This window comes from Phycodurus eques, chromosome 6, assembly GCF_024500275.1.
Source record: "Phycodurus eques isolate BA_2022a chromosome 6, UOR_Pequ_1.1, whole genome shotgun sequence".
Classification (NCBI taxonomy): domain Eukaryota; kingdom Metazoa; phylum Chordata; class Actinopteri; order Syngnathiformes; family Syngnathidae; genus Phycodurus; species Phycodurus eques.
Window position 1 is genome coordinate 13443758 of NC_084530.1, and position 17487 is coordinate 13461244.

The window sequence follows — 17487 nt, forward strand, 5'->3', positions numbered from 1 at the left end:
TCTCACAATGTTTCTGTCATCAACTGCTGTTGATACCCTGGGCCGACCTGTTCGATGTCTGTTGCTCAGTACACCAGTAGTTTCTTTCTTTTTCAGGACATTCCAAATTGTTGTATTGGCTATGCCCAATGTTTGTGCAATATCTGTGATTGATTTTCCCTCTTCTCTCAGCTTCTAAATAGTTTCCTTTTCTCCCATAGACAGCTCTCTGGTCTTCATGTTTGCTTAACAGCAAATGCAGTTTTCACAGGTGAAACCCAAACCCAAAAACAAACACTCTCTAATGTTTAAGCAATCGCTCTATAAGGCAACACCTGAGCAACTAGAAACACCCATCAGTCACATGAAAGTAATAACATAGTAAAAGGCCTCTAAAGTAAATATTCTACTCTATTTTGTTCATTTAAAAAACACTAATAAAACCAAGTGCCAAGTGTAGAATGACAGTCCCCTGATGTGCATGCATGTACTGTATACGTAGTGCACAGAACGCTAGGAAAGAGAACAGTTTGCACGTCATCTTGCAGTAGTTTTTGGCCCACAGTGCACCATTACAGTGGACGACCAAGTGCGTCACTGGGTCACGTTTTAGCCATGCCTAAAAACTCAGGAAAACTGAAAACGTGGAAAAACACTCTAAAGCTATACTTCTGCAATTTAATACTACAATCTGCATATTTTCAGACACAAATCTCTGAATTCAAGTACAGGGCATTTAAAATGATTTATCCTGCTCACACGTTATACTGTATCCAAACAGGGGTGTGTGCGCATTCGCTGTCTTGTTCACTTATTCTTCTAAATGGGAACAGTCAGCTCAAGTTCACTTTGAATAGGCTACGAAGTGCTGAGGAGACAAAAAAAGAAGACTGCAGCTTCAGGGGGAAGCAGTTCGAGCATGTCAGAAATGTGGTTTGTGCTCCAACCTGCAAGTGAGAGCCTCAGGTGCTTTTAGTTGGGTGTGGAACTCTCATGTTGGAGACAAAATGAAACGTAAGACATGGAAGTGCACATATAATAGTATAATAAAGAAACATTTTGCCCATAACACAGACATTTACTCCAAACACTCAGGAGAATTGATTTGGGCCATGCTCCCTCCAGTGCAACAGTTTTATGAAGATCAACATTGGAGTTTTTTTTTTAATTTATTTAAATCCTTCATCTGACACACATAAATAGCAATGAAACAATATTTCATATTCTGTCTATTTTATGGCAAAATAAGCATAATAGTCTTCCCATGAGTGAGTGCAGCAACAGGAGCTGTTTTCTTTGTCAGCTTTTCAAAAGCTACTCTTGAATTCAGGTTCAGACAGGTTCGTGTGGTATGGTGACATAGCCTGCAGGTGTTGATTGGCTCCACCCTTAACAACTATCAATGATTTATGCAACACTGTTTGCATGCTCTCTGAGGTCTGGAAATTTCCAGCAGAGATTGCAAAAGATTTGAGCAAGCCTACTATGAATTCACTTGCAACATTTATATGAATGAAAACAAAAGAGTCTCTTCATTATTTTTACAGCTGCTATTTAATGATAAATGTACAATGTGTTTGACTGCATGCAATGCTGCCGACTATTCTTGGTTCAGTCCACGTTCACTTTTGCATACGTATAGCGTTTATTTTGTTATGCACAGTTTGCCATTCACATCAGCATATTTATTATTCCTGCACATTTTACACAAACACTGCCACTGCTCCTTCTGCTCCATCTTATGTCATGATGTTGTAAATATGTACATACAGCGGTATTTAACTCGTCACCAGTTTTCTCATTAAATATGTTTATTGACATGAACATTTCACCAGATGTCGGGAACAACCCAAGTCATCCATACATACAAAAAAAGTATGTCAAATAAGCTCAGAAAATAAGTTATGTGTAATAATGTGAAATGACACAGGGAAAAAGTATTGAGCACACCAACTGGTATTTATTTTATACTTTGTACGAAAGCCTTTGTTTGCAATGACAGCTTCAAGACGCCTCCGGTATGGAGAAACTAGTTGCATGCATTACTCTGGTGTGATTTTGGCCCATTCCTCCACACAAGCAGTCTTAAAATCTTCAAGGTTCCGTGGGCTTCTTTTATGGACCTTGAATTTCAGTTCTTTCCATAGATTTTCGATAGGAATCAAATGTTCACCCTCGTTTTATTTTCATCATCCTCGTAGATGGCAGCATATTTTTGTCAAGAATGTCTCGGTACATTTGCCCATTCATCCTTCCTTCAATAATGTGAAGTTTACCAGGACCATTTTCTGAAAAGCAGCCCCACACCATCATGTTCCCACCTCCGAACTTCACTCTTGGTATGGTGTTTTTAGGGTGATGTGCGCTGCCATTTCTCCTCCAAATGTGCTGCCAATTATGGCATCCAAACAGTTCAATTTCGCTCTCATCTGACCAGACTATATTCTCCAAGTATTTAACTGGCCTGTCCAAATGTTGTTCAGCAAACTTAAAATGAGCTTCGACATGCTTTTTTCCCCAGCAATGGGGTCTTGCGTGATGAGCGTGCATAGAAGCCATGGCGGCGGAGTACATTGCTCACTGTTTTCCTTGTGACAACAGTACCAGTCTTTTTGAAGCGCTCCACAGGTGGTCCTTGGCTCTTGGACAACTCTTCTGATTATTCTTTGCACTCCTCTGTCAGAAATCTTGCGAGGAGCACCTGATCGAGGCAAATTTATGGTGGTATTATTGGCTTTCCACTTACGTAATACGGCCCCAACCATGCTCACTGAAACTTTTAGCTTAGATATGCGCCTACAACCAATCCCATTGTTATGTTTTGAAACAATTAGTTTGCGGTCTTGAGACAGCTCTTTGCTCTTATCCATCATGAGATGTGTCTTGACTCACACCTTGGCAACGAGACCTTTTTGTAGGCCATTAATTAGGACTGAACCAGCTGACATTCATTTGCACTGACAAGGGATTGGCTTGATTATTGATAGATTATAGGTGTTGTCTTGCCTTTCCATGCCTTTTTGCACCTCCCTTTCTTCATCTGTTCAATACCAATCGCAGGGCACATACAAACAAACAACCATTCGCACACACATTCACACCTACGGGCAATTTAGAGACTCCAATTAACATACCATGCATGTTTTTGGGATGTGGGAGGAAACCGCAGTGCCCGGAGAAAACCCACGCAGGCACGGGGAGAACATGCAAACTCCACACAGGCGGGGCCGGGGATTGAACCCGGGTCCGCAGAACTGTGAGGCTGACGCTCTAACCAGTCGGTCACCGTGCCACCGCAAACATAAATATATATTTTTATTTCAATTAAACTGAGACTAAAGGGAAATGTTGGCATTGGGAGTGCACTGTCGAGCCACGTTGTTTCTTTTGCAGTTGACAGGGGAGATGTTCATGCAGTGCACTCATAAAGGTGACTCACGTTCCTTGCACAGAGCGCCTGCGGGTGTCTTCGTCTTGTCCAAGCAGGTTCAATAAGTGTATGAAAAGCCTTTTGAGCATGGATTCAATAGCCTTGATATCTAGTTTAAGGTCCATAGTGCACTCATCGTCACTTGTAAGACATTTCAGTGCATTATGTGACTGTGTCTTACTAGTAAAACAAAATTCGACTACTCTACGACTTTTCTGCACATTACTAAGACAACTTTGCCTCACTAGTACGAGGCCTACATGTTACTAGTGAGGCAACTGAGCACCGGTTGACATCTACGCCCTGCTAGTAGCATGCAGTTTGTCCAGGTTTGCCTCACTAGTAACGTAGTTGTTCAACTAGTATGACAAAGGTGTCCTACTAGTGAACTGAAATGTCAAACAGTATTGCAAGCAAGTTTTAGTTTTTTCACATTATAGTCAACTACAACCCCAAGTTACTGCAGCACAGGAAATGCTTACCAGTTGACCAAGTGGCACTAGTAGTGGGGGGGAGTCTAGAATATTCTTATTAGTGAGGGCAACGAGCATACTAGTAGGCCGTAGCACACGGACCTTAAGATGGACATCTTAACAACTAGTGTATCAAATAAATGCTCAAACAGCTTTTCATGTTAGTGTGAATGTGTCAGCTGGCATGCACACTTTGACTAAACGTTTGGTTGTATTGCTCATGCATGGATCAATTTACAATTTTAACTTTTGATTCTTTCTGAGGCATATATATATATAATATGTTAGAAATGATTTATATTATGCAAGTGCTTTACACAGGTTGTCCCGAAAATATTAGACTTAGAACGAAATGTGAAAAACGAAGTTAAAAGGACATATTTTGCATGAATTGGGTGTGGTTATAGCTTTAATTTTAGAAAGACACAAACGCCACCTGGTGGCTAAGAGGCTCCATGGGCCTTACAAAGTGATAGAATAGTAAACTACAGTACAAATTAAGCTGTTTATCTATTTCTCAGTGTACACAAGGACACCTTTTAAACTTTTGTATTATTATTAGACTCACCTATTGTTGAATTCTTGTGAATTCGATTTTGAGAAATTACAAAAGGTAGCAAGACTACATTCTAAAATACAGTTGTGCGAGTGGCGTTTTTAGCTTGAATGGGACCTTATTCGAGACCCCCCTTTGGGGCCAACCCCCCCCAAACACACACTCATACCGATGAAAAACACACTGGAGTGGACGGTATATTTTCTTTGAAATATATTGCACTATAAACTAATTAGATTACAGCAACAGCTATAGAAAATCTGAATTATGGTAACAACACAAACCTTGCATTGCAGAATTACATATTTAAAGAACTACTTTGCATGATTTTTATTCCAACCTTTTTTCATGATTTGTATTGTCAATTTATTTCATATTAGTAACTTCATTTACCTAATACTTGTGAAACTATTGACATTAAACATACACCGCTGGTAACAATTGGAGGTTGCAGTATTGTCATTTTCTTTGTGGTATAAAGATGATTATGCACACGTAAGTACACGATATAACTGACCAGGAGCGACTGCTCATCCATTTACATTAAACCAGAGGTTCTCATTAGCCATACAGCAATACGCGCAAAGTTACTTCAAGCTTGTCATGCTACTAAATCAACCGGGGACTCGCTGAAAAGAACACCAGCTTAAAGGTACAAAAAGAATGATGCACAACAAGTATGACATCCATCCTATTACACTATGAGGAAAACACAAACAACAGCTAACATGAACAATAAAACATAATCGGCTACAATTTTTACAAATGCTGCTAGGCATCGTCCCAGCAGCATCACTTGTGTCGTCGCACTTTTGATCACCTACAATCACTACGAATCCATCCATCCTCTTGCAACCAGTCACACCTGTGGCCAAATTTGACTCTTCAGTTAACCCTCCATGCATGTTCGTGTGGGAGTGAATTTGGAAGGAAGCCGGAGGAAACCCACACAGGCAAGGAGAGAATCCGGAAGGCCGGAGCCACAACCTCTGAATTGTGAGGCAACTGTGCTACCATGCCGCCTCACGAAGAGTAGTTGAAAAAATATGTACTACGTCTTATGTATTGAGTTGAAGATGTGCTTAAATTCATTCTTCTAGACACGTGCACATACTGACATCCTATGTCACTGTGCATCGCTTCTAAAACCTCTACAACGTGTTCATTCATAAGGGGTGCAAATTCGCCATACAATCTCCAATTTGTAACAAGTCATACCAGTGGAAAACCATATCAGGTGGCAAATGGGTTTTTTCGGGGGGCAATGCCGCCCGGTGCAGCTGCACACATTGCGCATGACAAAATCCACCTTCTTGTACCCTCATTTTTGTGTGCCCAGTTGACGCAGACTGACTGGCCATCAATGGCCTACATTTTTATTATGTACAATATATTGTAGTATTTGATAGGATAACATGGCATAAGAAAATGTTCATTCTGAAAGGAAACTCTGTTGTTGGGGTTGAGCGCAGTACCCCCCGTGTGTCTGCTCACTTTTAACAAATCGTAATGTTGTTGTCATTGTTGCCAGAAGTTACAGCCTGAGGACAATGAAGAAGATATACACCATAAATGTACAGCAAGACGCTTTTAATTTGCATTGTTGTGGTTTTCGTGACAAATTGGAATTTTCTAATTTTCCATCAGACAAAATGAGACATTTGTTTGTGCATGCTACCAAAACACAATGGATTTCTCTGTACACTAATTAAAGATACACATTGTGGTGTGTTTGCATTTTTTTTTTTTTCCATTTGATTGTACGATTATTATTTCATTTATCGTCCAAATACAGAGCAAATACTGCAAGTTGCTGATCATTTGTCTTTCGACTGCTGCATAATTGTATTAAGGGGAAAGAGGAGAACATGAACGCAAACAGAGCTGTTTCTCACAATGTGTTTTTAAAGGGGAGAGGACAGCAGCCTGTTGCATACCAAGAGAAGCAAATGGTTCATTTAGGAGCAATCGTAACCATTTAAATATCTTCTTGCTGAGTGTCCACGCTGGTGGACACCACCTTTCCGTCGATAATCTTTTCCACAATGGTCTTCACTCTCCTCTCCACGTGGGGTTTGTGCTCTGTACAGGACAAAGAGGTCATGAGAACATCCACGACAACATAGCAGTACGGTCAATGAATGGACGGAAGAATGACAGTGGCTTACCTTCCACCTGCACCACCTTGCTGATGACCAGAGGCCTTTAAAGAGAGAGGACAGTGTGACATGAGTGAGCTCATACAGGATGCCATACTTGGGCTCAGGGTGGATCATCTCTCACTTTTTCTGCTCATACGATTCTCCATCCAGCAGACGGCGGTACTCAGCGATTTCCCTCTCCAGCCTCATCTTGATGTCCAGCAGCATTTGGTACTCGGAGTTCTGTTCCTCAATGGAAACTTTGAGCTGCTGCAGCTCCACCTCCAGGCTGTTGATGGTCAACTGCAGTTGGCTGAGCTGAGAGCTGTACCGCAGCTTGGTTTCGGCGAGGTTCTGACGGAGGCATTCCATCTGCACGACGGAGGAGGACGAAGGGATGAGTGGAACGGCCGCGCGTCGGCACGTGCGGCTGACGGGAAGTCGGCTTACCTCTGCGAGGATGCCCTGGTACGTGATCTCTAAACTCTGGTATGTCCGCTTCAGCTCAGACAGTTGGGAAGAAAAGGTCTTTACCTCTGTGGAGAAACCTTTGATTTCGGACTGGAGAGATTCCATCTATAACGCACAAACAAAACCCATCTGCACACTTTTCTTCCGTCCGTTGTCTACAGCGCGTGTCCTCGTTAGGGTACAGGCTAAGCTGGAGCGAGAGGTGGGGTACAATCGCACTCTGTACATTTGAGTTTTTCCAAACAGACAGATGGGCCAGGTCATTCTCCTAGAAACGGTCAAATATAAAATATGAAAAAGAGTTTCTTTTAATCATAAAATAATCCTCTCATTTTGTTATTTGCAATAATTGAATTATAATCAAACATTTAATAAAACGACCTTTTTTTTTTTTTTTTTACTTTTATACTTTATTATACTTTTATACTAGATGTTTATTCTCATATTTTTTGATTACTTCCACTAAATCAAGCAAATATTTAATGAGATCACTGAAATACAAATACATAAATGTATTTCTATGAAGCGATTTTAGGGGGAAACAGATAGATTCATGCAAGAAATATTAGAGTATTCCTATGAATGCAAATGCTCGCTGGGCCGGATTAAAGAACAAGCGTCCATCCGTACTTTGACCGCCTCTGCTTCAGCTCGTCATCATTTCGTGCATTTTATTAGGCACACTGTGCCCTGTCTCACCTTAGCTTGATACCATCTTTCCAGTTCCTGCTTGTTCTTCAACGCCAGGGCTTCATACTGCTCCCTGACGTCTTGAAGGACCTTGGAAAGGTCCACAGAATATGCGCTGTCCACTTCGACGTTGACGTTACCACTGTACTGGAGTCTTGCTGCATTCATCTCCTGCCACATCAATTCAAAATGTTAAGCGCAATTCCAACCGCTGCGAGGATGAGACACAACCAACCGGCAGAAGGAAGCATTTGATTTGTTGACATGAGCTGACCTCTTCATGGTTCCTCTTGAGTTGCATCAGTTGATCCTTCAGATTATCTATCTGCAGTTTCAGGTCACTGATGATAACAACCATGTTGTCCCGGACCCCTCGAAGACGGATCAAATCAGACTCCACCATTGCACGCGTGTTCATCTCCACCTCGTATCTTACAGAATAGAGCGGTTGCTTTTTGTGCATCCTCACACTAGAAAGGCCACCAGTGCGTTTACTTACTTCATTTTAAAGTCGTCCGCCGCCAGTTGAGCGTTGTCAATCTGCAGGATGATGCTCTGATTCTCTGCATACCTCCTTGCGATCTGAATGGGAAGATTGACACGCTTAACGTTGGTTTCACGGCACTTCTTCTCCAGCAGATGACGGTGGCCTCCCTAATTCCATTCATTGGCGCACTGGCGAAAAATCCCGCTAGATGGCGCCGTCGGCGTCTTCCTGGCATATCTGCGATTCACTACTTGCAAATTGACCCGCAGTGTTTGTTTTGGATCCCATCGTCTCTTATTTGATGAAAAAGTCACTTTCTATAAACGTAGTGCCTTGGCGCCATTTTTGCCATCTATAGGCAATTATAAACCTTTCTGGGGTGGAACGGGTTGGAATGTTGAGTCCACTTTTTGTTTTTGGATGATTGGAAGATCAGTGCCCTTTCAATCAAGCTGAGGCAGTAAGAGAGTGTACTGTAGCTGTTTCCAGTGTGATGCTTTCAAATAACAGACTGTCCTGACACACAAAAACAGACCGAAACTTACAGGATCAACTGTAAGCCGTTGAAATATGCAAATGCAAAATAAGTCACTGAGAAAAAAAATGTGTTGCACCCATCCACCCTCAACTGGTTCCTTATTATGTCTAATGGTGGATAATGAGTCTAGACCTGGTCTCTGATCCTTGTTATTTTCCATAACCGGAACAGTCACCTGGGCACGCAGCTCATTGATAGGTGGCAAAGTAAACGCTGAAGTCCCTGGCAATCGGAGACCTCTTCTCATAGAACTCTCTGATCTGGAGCTCCAACCTTCTGTTAGCAGCCTCCAAAGAGCGCACCTGCACACATGCACGACAATTACAGACAATCATCAAGTCATGAAGTCCTCGGTTGAAATCATTATTTCCTTGAGAACATTTCACCACCAACGTGTGATCGATATCAAATTAAACTGAGCATTATGCAGCCCAGCATTATGAATTTCATTTTTACTGTTGTTCTAACATTTACCTACATAAAACATTGTGCCTTTGCAAAGTTAATATTGCATGATTTTAATCAATCAACAATATTTATTCCATCTTGTGATGCAGAATCACAATGTATAATATATTAATAATCATGTTTTGTTTTTTTTAAACATACCTCTTTGACAATGAGCATTGCAAAGGCAAGATTTTGATGACATTATTGTAGCTCAATATTTCACAACCTGAATTGAGCCAAGGAACATATGTTACATGAGACAAAACACACCAAATAAAAGTGTCACAAAAAGTGGACACACTTTTTTTTAATTACCATCAAGGTGAAAGGCATTCAATTGTTCTGCCTGTCACTACACGTCACCGGCATAGATAGATGCAAAAATCTATTTTATCTGTAGCAAATAAATGACTTTGGCCCCATTAAGTGAAATTGGACAATTTTCCACAGAACACACATGTGCGACAGCACACTGGGTGAGAATCACTGCATTCGATTTTGCAGGTGTCCCTATTGTACTGGCCAGTGTGTGTGTGTGTGTGTGTGTGTGTGTGTGTCTGGACACACATAGCATCACAAAGCCTGCACAAACTTTTGACTTGTAGTTTATATGCTTGGTTTCAATTATTTGTCCTTAAGATTATGACTAAATGATTGGGAACTATTTTAGAAAAGATTATTAGACATGTAAGAAGAAGAAGCAGACAAAGAAGAGCGCTTGCATCCTCGTCTCGGCCCCCCGTGATCTCTTACTTTATCCAGGTAGGTTGCCAGGCGGTCGTTGAGGTTCTGCATGGTCGTCTTCTCACTGACCCCAAAGGTGTCGGCGCCATACGAGTTGACCCCGCCGTAGGAGAGGAGGGTGCTGGCCTCGGAGATGCGGGTGCCGTAGCCCCCCGCGCCCCCGTACACGCTGGGTGCGCGGCCCTGGTAGATGCCGCTGGAGATGCGCGCCTGGCTTCCCCCTATCAGCTGCAGACCGCCGCCGATGCTCATGGTGCTGGCGGAGGAAATGCTGCGAGCGCTGCTGCCTTGGCGGCCGAGGATGAGAGACATGACGAAGAGGTGCAGGTGGAGGCTGAAGCTGCAGTCGACGAGGAGTCGCTGCGGATGGCTTTTATAGCTGCAGATACCATAGCTATGTTCGGTATGCTGATAATAGTTTTCTGTTCTTAATGGGTGTGAACAATTGCTGGTGACAACTTGACAATCAAGTTCAGCAGCTTGATGGCTGCCTCCGATAACCTGAGACAAATAACCCATTAAAAGCTTGAATGTTGCTTCTGCTTAAGTTGCTCGAAGAGTAAATGTTTTAAATGGAGTCTGACTGGTTGGACAACAATTTGATCACTAAGCTTTACAATATGAGTGGCTTTCAAAATGTTCTTTTTATAATGGCGATTTATATGAAAATAAATTATAGGGTATTGACTAATCAAAACAATTACGATTCGCATTTGTGTCCAAATAGGCCAGCGTTTCTCAACCTTTAGTGAGCAGAGGCGGCACGGTGGGCGACTGGTAGGTGCAAATGGTTGTTTGTTTGTATGTGCACTGCGATTGGCTGGCAACCAGTTCAGGGTGTACCCCGCCTCCTGCCCGAAGATAGCTGGGATAGGCTCCAGCGACCCTAGTGAGGTGTAGAAAATGGATGGAAATTGATATACAGTGGGTACTGAAAGTTTTCAGACTCTGCTAAATTTTGCACTTTTTTTATATTGCAGCCATTTGCTAAAATCATTTAAGTTCATTTTTTCCTCATTAATGTACACACAGCACCCCATATTTACAGAAAAACAAATGTAATTGTTGAAATGTTTGCGGATTTATTAAAAAAGAAAAACTGAAATATCACACAGCCTTAAGTATTCAGACCCTTTGCTGTGACACTCATATATTTAACTGGTGCTGTCCATTTCTTCCGCTCATCCTTGAGATGGTTCTACACCTTCATTGGAGTCCAGCTGCGTTTGATTATACTGATTGGCCTTGATTAGGAAAGCCACACACTTGTCTATATAAGAGCTGACAGCTCACAGTGGATGTCAGAGCAAATGAGAATCATGAGGTCAAAGGAACTGCCTGAAGAGCTGCGAGACAGAATTGTGGCAAGGCACATATCTGGCCAATGGTTACAAAAAAATTCCGCTGCTCTTAAGGTTTCTAAGAGCACAGTGGCCTCCATAATCCTGAAATGGAAGACGTTTGGGACGATCAGAGCCCTTCCTAGAGCTGGCCGTCCGGCCAAACTGAGCAATTGGGGGAGAAGAGCCTTGGTGAGAGAGGTAAAGAAGAACCCCTAGATCACTGTGGCTGAGCTCCAGAGATGGGGGGGGGGGGATGTTCTACAAAGTCAACCATCACCTCAGCCCTCCACCAGTCAGGGCTTTATGGCAGAGTGGCTCGACGGAAGCCTCTCCTCAGTGCAAGACACATGAAACACTAAAAAACACCTGAAGGACTCCAAGATGGTGAGAAATAAGATTCTCTGGTCTAATGAGACCAAGATAGAAATTGTTGGCCTTAATTCTAAGTGGCATGTGTGGAGAAAACCAGGCACTGCTCATCACCTGTCCAATACAGTCCCAACAGTGAAGCACGGTGGTGGCAGCATCATGCTGTGGGGTGTTTTTCAGCTGTAGGGACAAGGAGACTGGTTCCAATCGAAGAAAAGATTAATGCGGCCAAGTACAGGGATATCCTGGACCAAGACCTTCGCCAGAGTGCTTAGGACCTCAGACTGGGGCGAAGGTTCACCTTCCAACAAGACAATGACCCTAAGCACACAGCTAAAATAACGAAGGAGTGGTTTCAGAAGAACTCTGACTGTTTTTGAATGGCCCAGCCCAGCCAGAGCCCTGACTTAAACCCAATTGAGCATCTCTGGAAAGACCTGAAAATGGCTGCCCACCAACCTTCACCATCCAACCTGAGAGAACTGGAGAGGATCTCCAAATCCAGGTGTGAAAAACGTGTTGCATCATTCCCAAAAAGACTCATGGCTGTATTAGCTCAAAAGGGTGCTTCTACTAAATATTGAGCAAAGGGTTTGAATACTTATGGCTGTGTGATATTTGACTTTTGCTTTTTTAAATAAATCTGCAAAAATCTCAACAATTCCGTTTTTCCTGTCAATATGGAGTGCTGTGTGTACATTAATGTGGGGGGGGGAATGAACCTAAATGATTTTAGCAAATGGCTGCAATATAAAAAAAGAGTGAAACATTTAAAGGGGTCTGAATACTTTCCATACCCACTGTGTGTATATATACATCCAGTTTCTGTACCGCCTTTTCTCACTAGGATCGCAGGCGTATTGTGTGCGTGTGTGGCTGTCAATTCAATACATTGAATTGCAGTTTTGTGTCATCTTTTCACCAAACACTGCACTTTGGACCACACCCTTCATTGCGTTCATTGCCCAGCCACATTAACTGTCACTCTCCTGTAACATTTGATCACTGCCTGGGGGTCAGCCACCCTATATCAACTTTGTGCACCTGTAATTGCCCCCACGTCGACATTGTGCATTGGATGATGCTTCATGAAAACTTTGCATATTAGTGCGCTAACCTTTCCACAGAGATGCGTTTTAACTGCAAAAAAATAGCTTTTTAATTGCTTTTCTTTTGAATGTCTCAAAAGTCAGTTGCTGTCGTTATACTGTCACACCTGTCACACAGCTCACTGGAAACATGACGAAACACATTTCAAAAGGTATATTTATTGAAACAAGAATCTCAAAAGTATGTCTGTGGTGTGGCACACCCTTCCAGAGAAAGCTTGGTGTGTGAAAATGCGGCACCAGTGACTTTTTCCGCATGCACGAGTTCATTTTGCACTACTAACTTGGTTTTGCTCAAATCTCTTGAGCTTGTTAAAACCTGTACTACTGCGGACAAAATAAAAATCAATGGGGCCTTAAAGATCAAATTACAATTGTACAGGTGTACAGCATCATTTTAGATAGATTTACATTGGGTGACATTCATGGCCATTCAAATGTGGCACTTCTGAGCTGTTGCAAAACAAAATCAGGTCACTTCACCGAAGCACAACAAAATGCACTTTCCATAAGTTTGTTATTATCGTCCTTTTCAATTAAAGACACTAAAACCATGTACGCAAAGCTTAGCCTCCAGTTGTCATCTGCAGATTTGTGAATTTATGTTAAAACGGTCATAGACACATTTTTGATCATTACAAGTATACATGCTGAATTTTTAATATAATAGTCAGGAGTTGTTATGTGTAAAGATGGCATCACTTTAAAGAAAACACAACCTTGTTGGAAAGAAAACGGAACACTGTGAGAAATGAGCACAGATGGAGTGCAGGTGGAATTTCCCAATAAAATGTTTGTGCATGCGTGCATGTGTGTCTGACCTGGCAACAGCTGAAGGGAAGAAGCTTTCTCATCTGTTTACACATTGATCAAATTTCACTGATGGGTGTGTAAGTTTTTTGTATAATTATTTAATTGGATGAAGTTCAAATGGTGCATTCACAGGCTCAAACCTTAATTACTTCATAGTCTTGTTTGTTGATAAGCCAGAGCCCTGAGGTGTTGTCTGCTGTTTCGCGTAAAATACATTTTGTGGGTGTGTGTATGTGCAATATCTTCTGTTTTACAATCCTTCTTACTGCATTTGGGTTTTTTTGGGAAGCCACAAAAGCCTTCAATTTTAAAATAACTAGATATTGTTTTATTATTTACACATGAATTCAACAATGCAGGCATCAGAAGAAGTAAATTGAACACGCAAAACCTTTTTTCCAATTAGAAGCACACTAAAAACATTGATTTGAAGCAGCCGCGGCATGATTAAAATAAAGGCTAAGATGAGTCACAAATGTAGTATTGTATTTTCCTGGCTGCTATTGCGTCAAACGTGAGTAAACATTTGAAGAACAAAAAAAGTGTTCCCCTTTGTCATCGAGCTTCTAGAGATGAGTGATTGGAAAAATTGTCCATCTACATCACAGTCTGTTTTGGTTAAAATGCATTAAGGAGCAATTGGATTGCTTGTGTAAATAGATTGACTTGTTTTACCTGTTATCGCAGCACAAAAAGCTTTGCTACACGTAATTGACAAGCGTGATAATGGTTTTGTGGATGTATCATTTCCTTGACGCAACTCTGGCCCAATCAATTAAAACCCCTGCCGTGGACAATTATTGATATTTGACCATTTTCCAGCTCTAAAGCTGGTGTTATAAAAGGGGAGCTGTGAGTAGCCGATGAGTAGAGGTCTGGTAAGCGGTCATGTCAGGGAACAGGATGTCAGCATTTGCACTGGTGTTGTTTCTGCTCGCAAGTGCTGCTGTTGCTGCAAGTGAAGGCGAAAAAGTAGAGCAGCTCCAAGCCGGGAGGGAGGCAACAAGAAGCTTTGCGGGCAGACAGGAGCCTTTGCCTTCACGCACGGAGAGACGGGCGCACCTTTCGGAGGAGGAACGTGTGATCATGACCAAACAAATCATGCAAGCAATCTCAGGTATGTTGTGGGTTTGGAGTATGAACATTTTTGCTGGTGGGCAGCCATCCAAGAGATGCTCCCATGCGTGTAGCTGTACTGAACACCTGATGTGGATCATATAGAAATGCTCTGTTCACAGAGATGGTGAATTCTGACTGCATGTTGGACCGTGACTATCAGGGTTGGGTGGATTTCGGACGCCGAGACGCAGAATGAAAGATAACAGAGGCGAGGCCACAGCTATTTCAGTGCTCATCCAATGCTTTTGCTTTGACACGCGACTGAGTTCTTGCAACTTCATGAATAAAGTTTTTTGCAAAGTTATAAAAGTGACTCGTGACAGCTGAGTTGAGATGGAAATACATTTTATTCACAGGTGGGCTGGTACATACTGTATACACACAGTGAAATATACAGAGGATGTGAATACAGACAATGCACATTAAAAGTGCAGATAAATGTGTTTTGGTTAACATCAAGCACATGATCATAACCTGTGTTTTTCATTTTATTTCCTAACTAAAACTACAGTATCCTATGCCCTTTTGGTACAGATGACTGTGTCAATTTCTCCACTTTTATTGGTTGTATATGGCTTGCAGAAGCATGTCCAATGCAATTACCATGTTCCTTTTTTTAACCCAGGAGAATGAAATTCCCTACGATGCCATGAGTACTTTTGTTTTCTTAAATGACATTTATTGACTTGATTTAACATGAGTGTTTTGATGCCCATAAAGTCAGCTAAGCATGCCCAAACAACATTCGCTATGTGAAAACAGCTAATGGTGAATAACAATGACATTATTTAGTGCAGTCAATGTTTCGTCCACTCAGTGCATCTTCAGCTAGTTCCTTGAATTTAATGATCATCTTATATACAATGTGGTTTCTCAATATAATAGCTAAAAGACAGCAAGACCAGAATGTATTTCAGTGCAATTTGAAAATAATAAATTACTTCATGAAATTTACATCAACTACCTTTTTAACCTGAAAAAAGTGTAAATAACCTCTACAACATATGGTATAAAAAGATTTCACCTTTCTTGAAGTTCCTCATTTGCGTATAAAAAGAAGCTATAGCTGCAATTAAGCAGCATGTGATCAGGTGATTGTCCTGAGATGAACATGTAGGAGAACGCATCTCCCTACGACAATAGGAAAGAAGAGGACCATGACAGTCTGGCTGGAGCATACGCAGACACGTGTGCAGTGGGCAAACAGCAGTGAAAGATTGCAGTCAAAACATCAGGTTATCTTCTAATTTGCTATCATGACTCCTCATCCCCCTGGCAGCCACTCTGTGTAGCCTGAGACTCTGAAGCTTCTCCACTAAATTCAGGCTGAAAATGTTCCTTTTCCCGCACGAGCCTCCGCTTTTGTCGACGCCGTTGGCGAGCCGAGGCCCTGTACTGTGGAAGCGGTGTATGTGCTGGCGGGGAGAACAGGAGGCGGAGATACCTCGTTCTACGAGCAGCCGAAGGAGTCCTGGTGATGACCAGCTTACGTTTGTGGTGGGGGAGCCCGTGAGGCCAAAGTGCTGTTGACCGGACGTGTGTGAAGTGCTCACGTGCTCACAGTTTGGACAAAATGGCAGGTTGACAGGGTGATGGCTGCAAAAGAGCGAGAACAAAAATTAATGAAGCACAAAATGGTGCAAGCACTTTGGTGAAATGCAAAAAAACAAGTTAATGACGCAACACTGATGAAAAAAGGCTTGTGGTTTACTGTTATGAAAGAGTCGTTAAAATATGAATCAACCAGCCACACGAATAGGAGAGATGCACAAACAAGTTAGAGCGGATGGCACAGTAGTGGTAGAGTTGAGCTGATGATGTGTGAGAAAACAAAAATGGCACACGAATATAGCAAAGCCGTTTGAGCATTTATTTCAAATCCTTGATATCCATCATAAGGTTAATGTACTTGTACACTCTTTGAGCCGCATTCTCCTGTTCGCGGCATGTCTTTTTTTACACCCCCGGGTTTGCGCACCTTTCATCTACGCGCATTCTACCCATCCAGACGTGCGTAACCTGGGAATTTGTGCGCAGACACCAAAGGTGTGATTCACTGAAGTCTGAGGCTGGCTGTAAATCATGGAGCGTGGCATTTTCCAGAGACTTGTGAATGAAATCCATTTGAAAAATAAAGTACACTTTAAATATGAAAATAGCTTGTGTCGCGGATGTGTCGTCAATCGAGACACACGGTTCTGGCTAACACACTAACACTTTAAAAGCGAGCGGGTTTTATATTTCTATGTATGCCAGGGGGAGAGATTTGCAGGCCCTTTAGGGTCCCTGAAGGTGTGAACATGACCTCTGAAAAGTATGTCTTTTTATGTATAAAATCCTCTTCAAGCATGAAAACGCACCGTGTCACAGATATTCAAGCACAAACCTTCCAAAAAGTGACATGTTTAATGGGATGTTAGAATTGTGAAGCTGCTTTTACATCAGGGGTCCTATGTCAAAATGTAATGTAGTGGCTTTATGGTGTTTTTAAATGAAATAGCTTTTGGTTTCAGCAAATATGACCTCCTCATGCTGCAAATTCAACAAATGACTATTTTCAGTTCTTTAAAACCTGTCAAATGTTTTGAAAGTCTGTTGTTCATAATAATTTGGAACAGTGCATTTTACCTTTTTTACTTTTCAATAAAATACTGTTATCATTGGAAGGTTTGTTCAAAAACATTTGAACTATATTCTAACGGTTGATGACTTGAAAATTATGCCGACTGTCATTTGCATCAACCATTTGGGAAATAGGTTCTGGTTCATGCCAGA

General features: G+C 41.9%; 2 protein-coding genes across 4 annotated transcripts in view; both read right to left on the bottom strand.

Annotated features, from left to right (window-relative positions):
* Positions 1 to 6013: 6013 nt before the first annotated feature.
* On the bottom strand, positions 6014 to 10315 carry LOC133404119 (keratin, type I cytoskeletal 20-like). The gene is given in 10 exon segments (XM_061679746.1): positions 6014 to 6520; positions 6607 to 6641; positions 6722 to 6951; positions 7030 to 7155; positions 7750 to 7911; positions 8015 to 8171; positions 8240 to 8322; positions 8941 to 8961; positions 8963 to 9067; positions 9969 to 10315. Coding segments are annotated over 10 exon segments (1326 nt in total). The 5' UTR covers positions 10272 to 10315; the 3' UTR covers positions 6014 to 6416.
* A 4737-nt stretch (positions 10316 to 15052) lies between these two features.
* The window catches only part of hap1 (huntingtin associated protein 1), a 39367-nt gene continuing 36932 nt past the window's right edge, over positions 15053 to 17487 (bottom strand). For 2 of the 3 annotated variants that reach the window (XM_061680276.1, XM_061680275.1), the window contains one exon: positions 15053 to 16308. In XM_061680276.1, coding sequence (XP_061536260.1) covers positions 15936 to 16308 — 373 coding nt within the window. In that variant the 3' untranslated portion in view covers positions 15053 to 15935. The remainder of the gene's footprint in view (positions 16309 to 17487) is intronic. The other variant, XM_061680277.1, reaches the window with a different exon arrangement.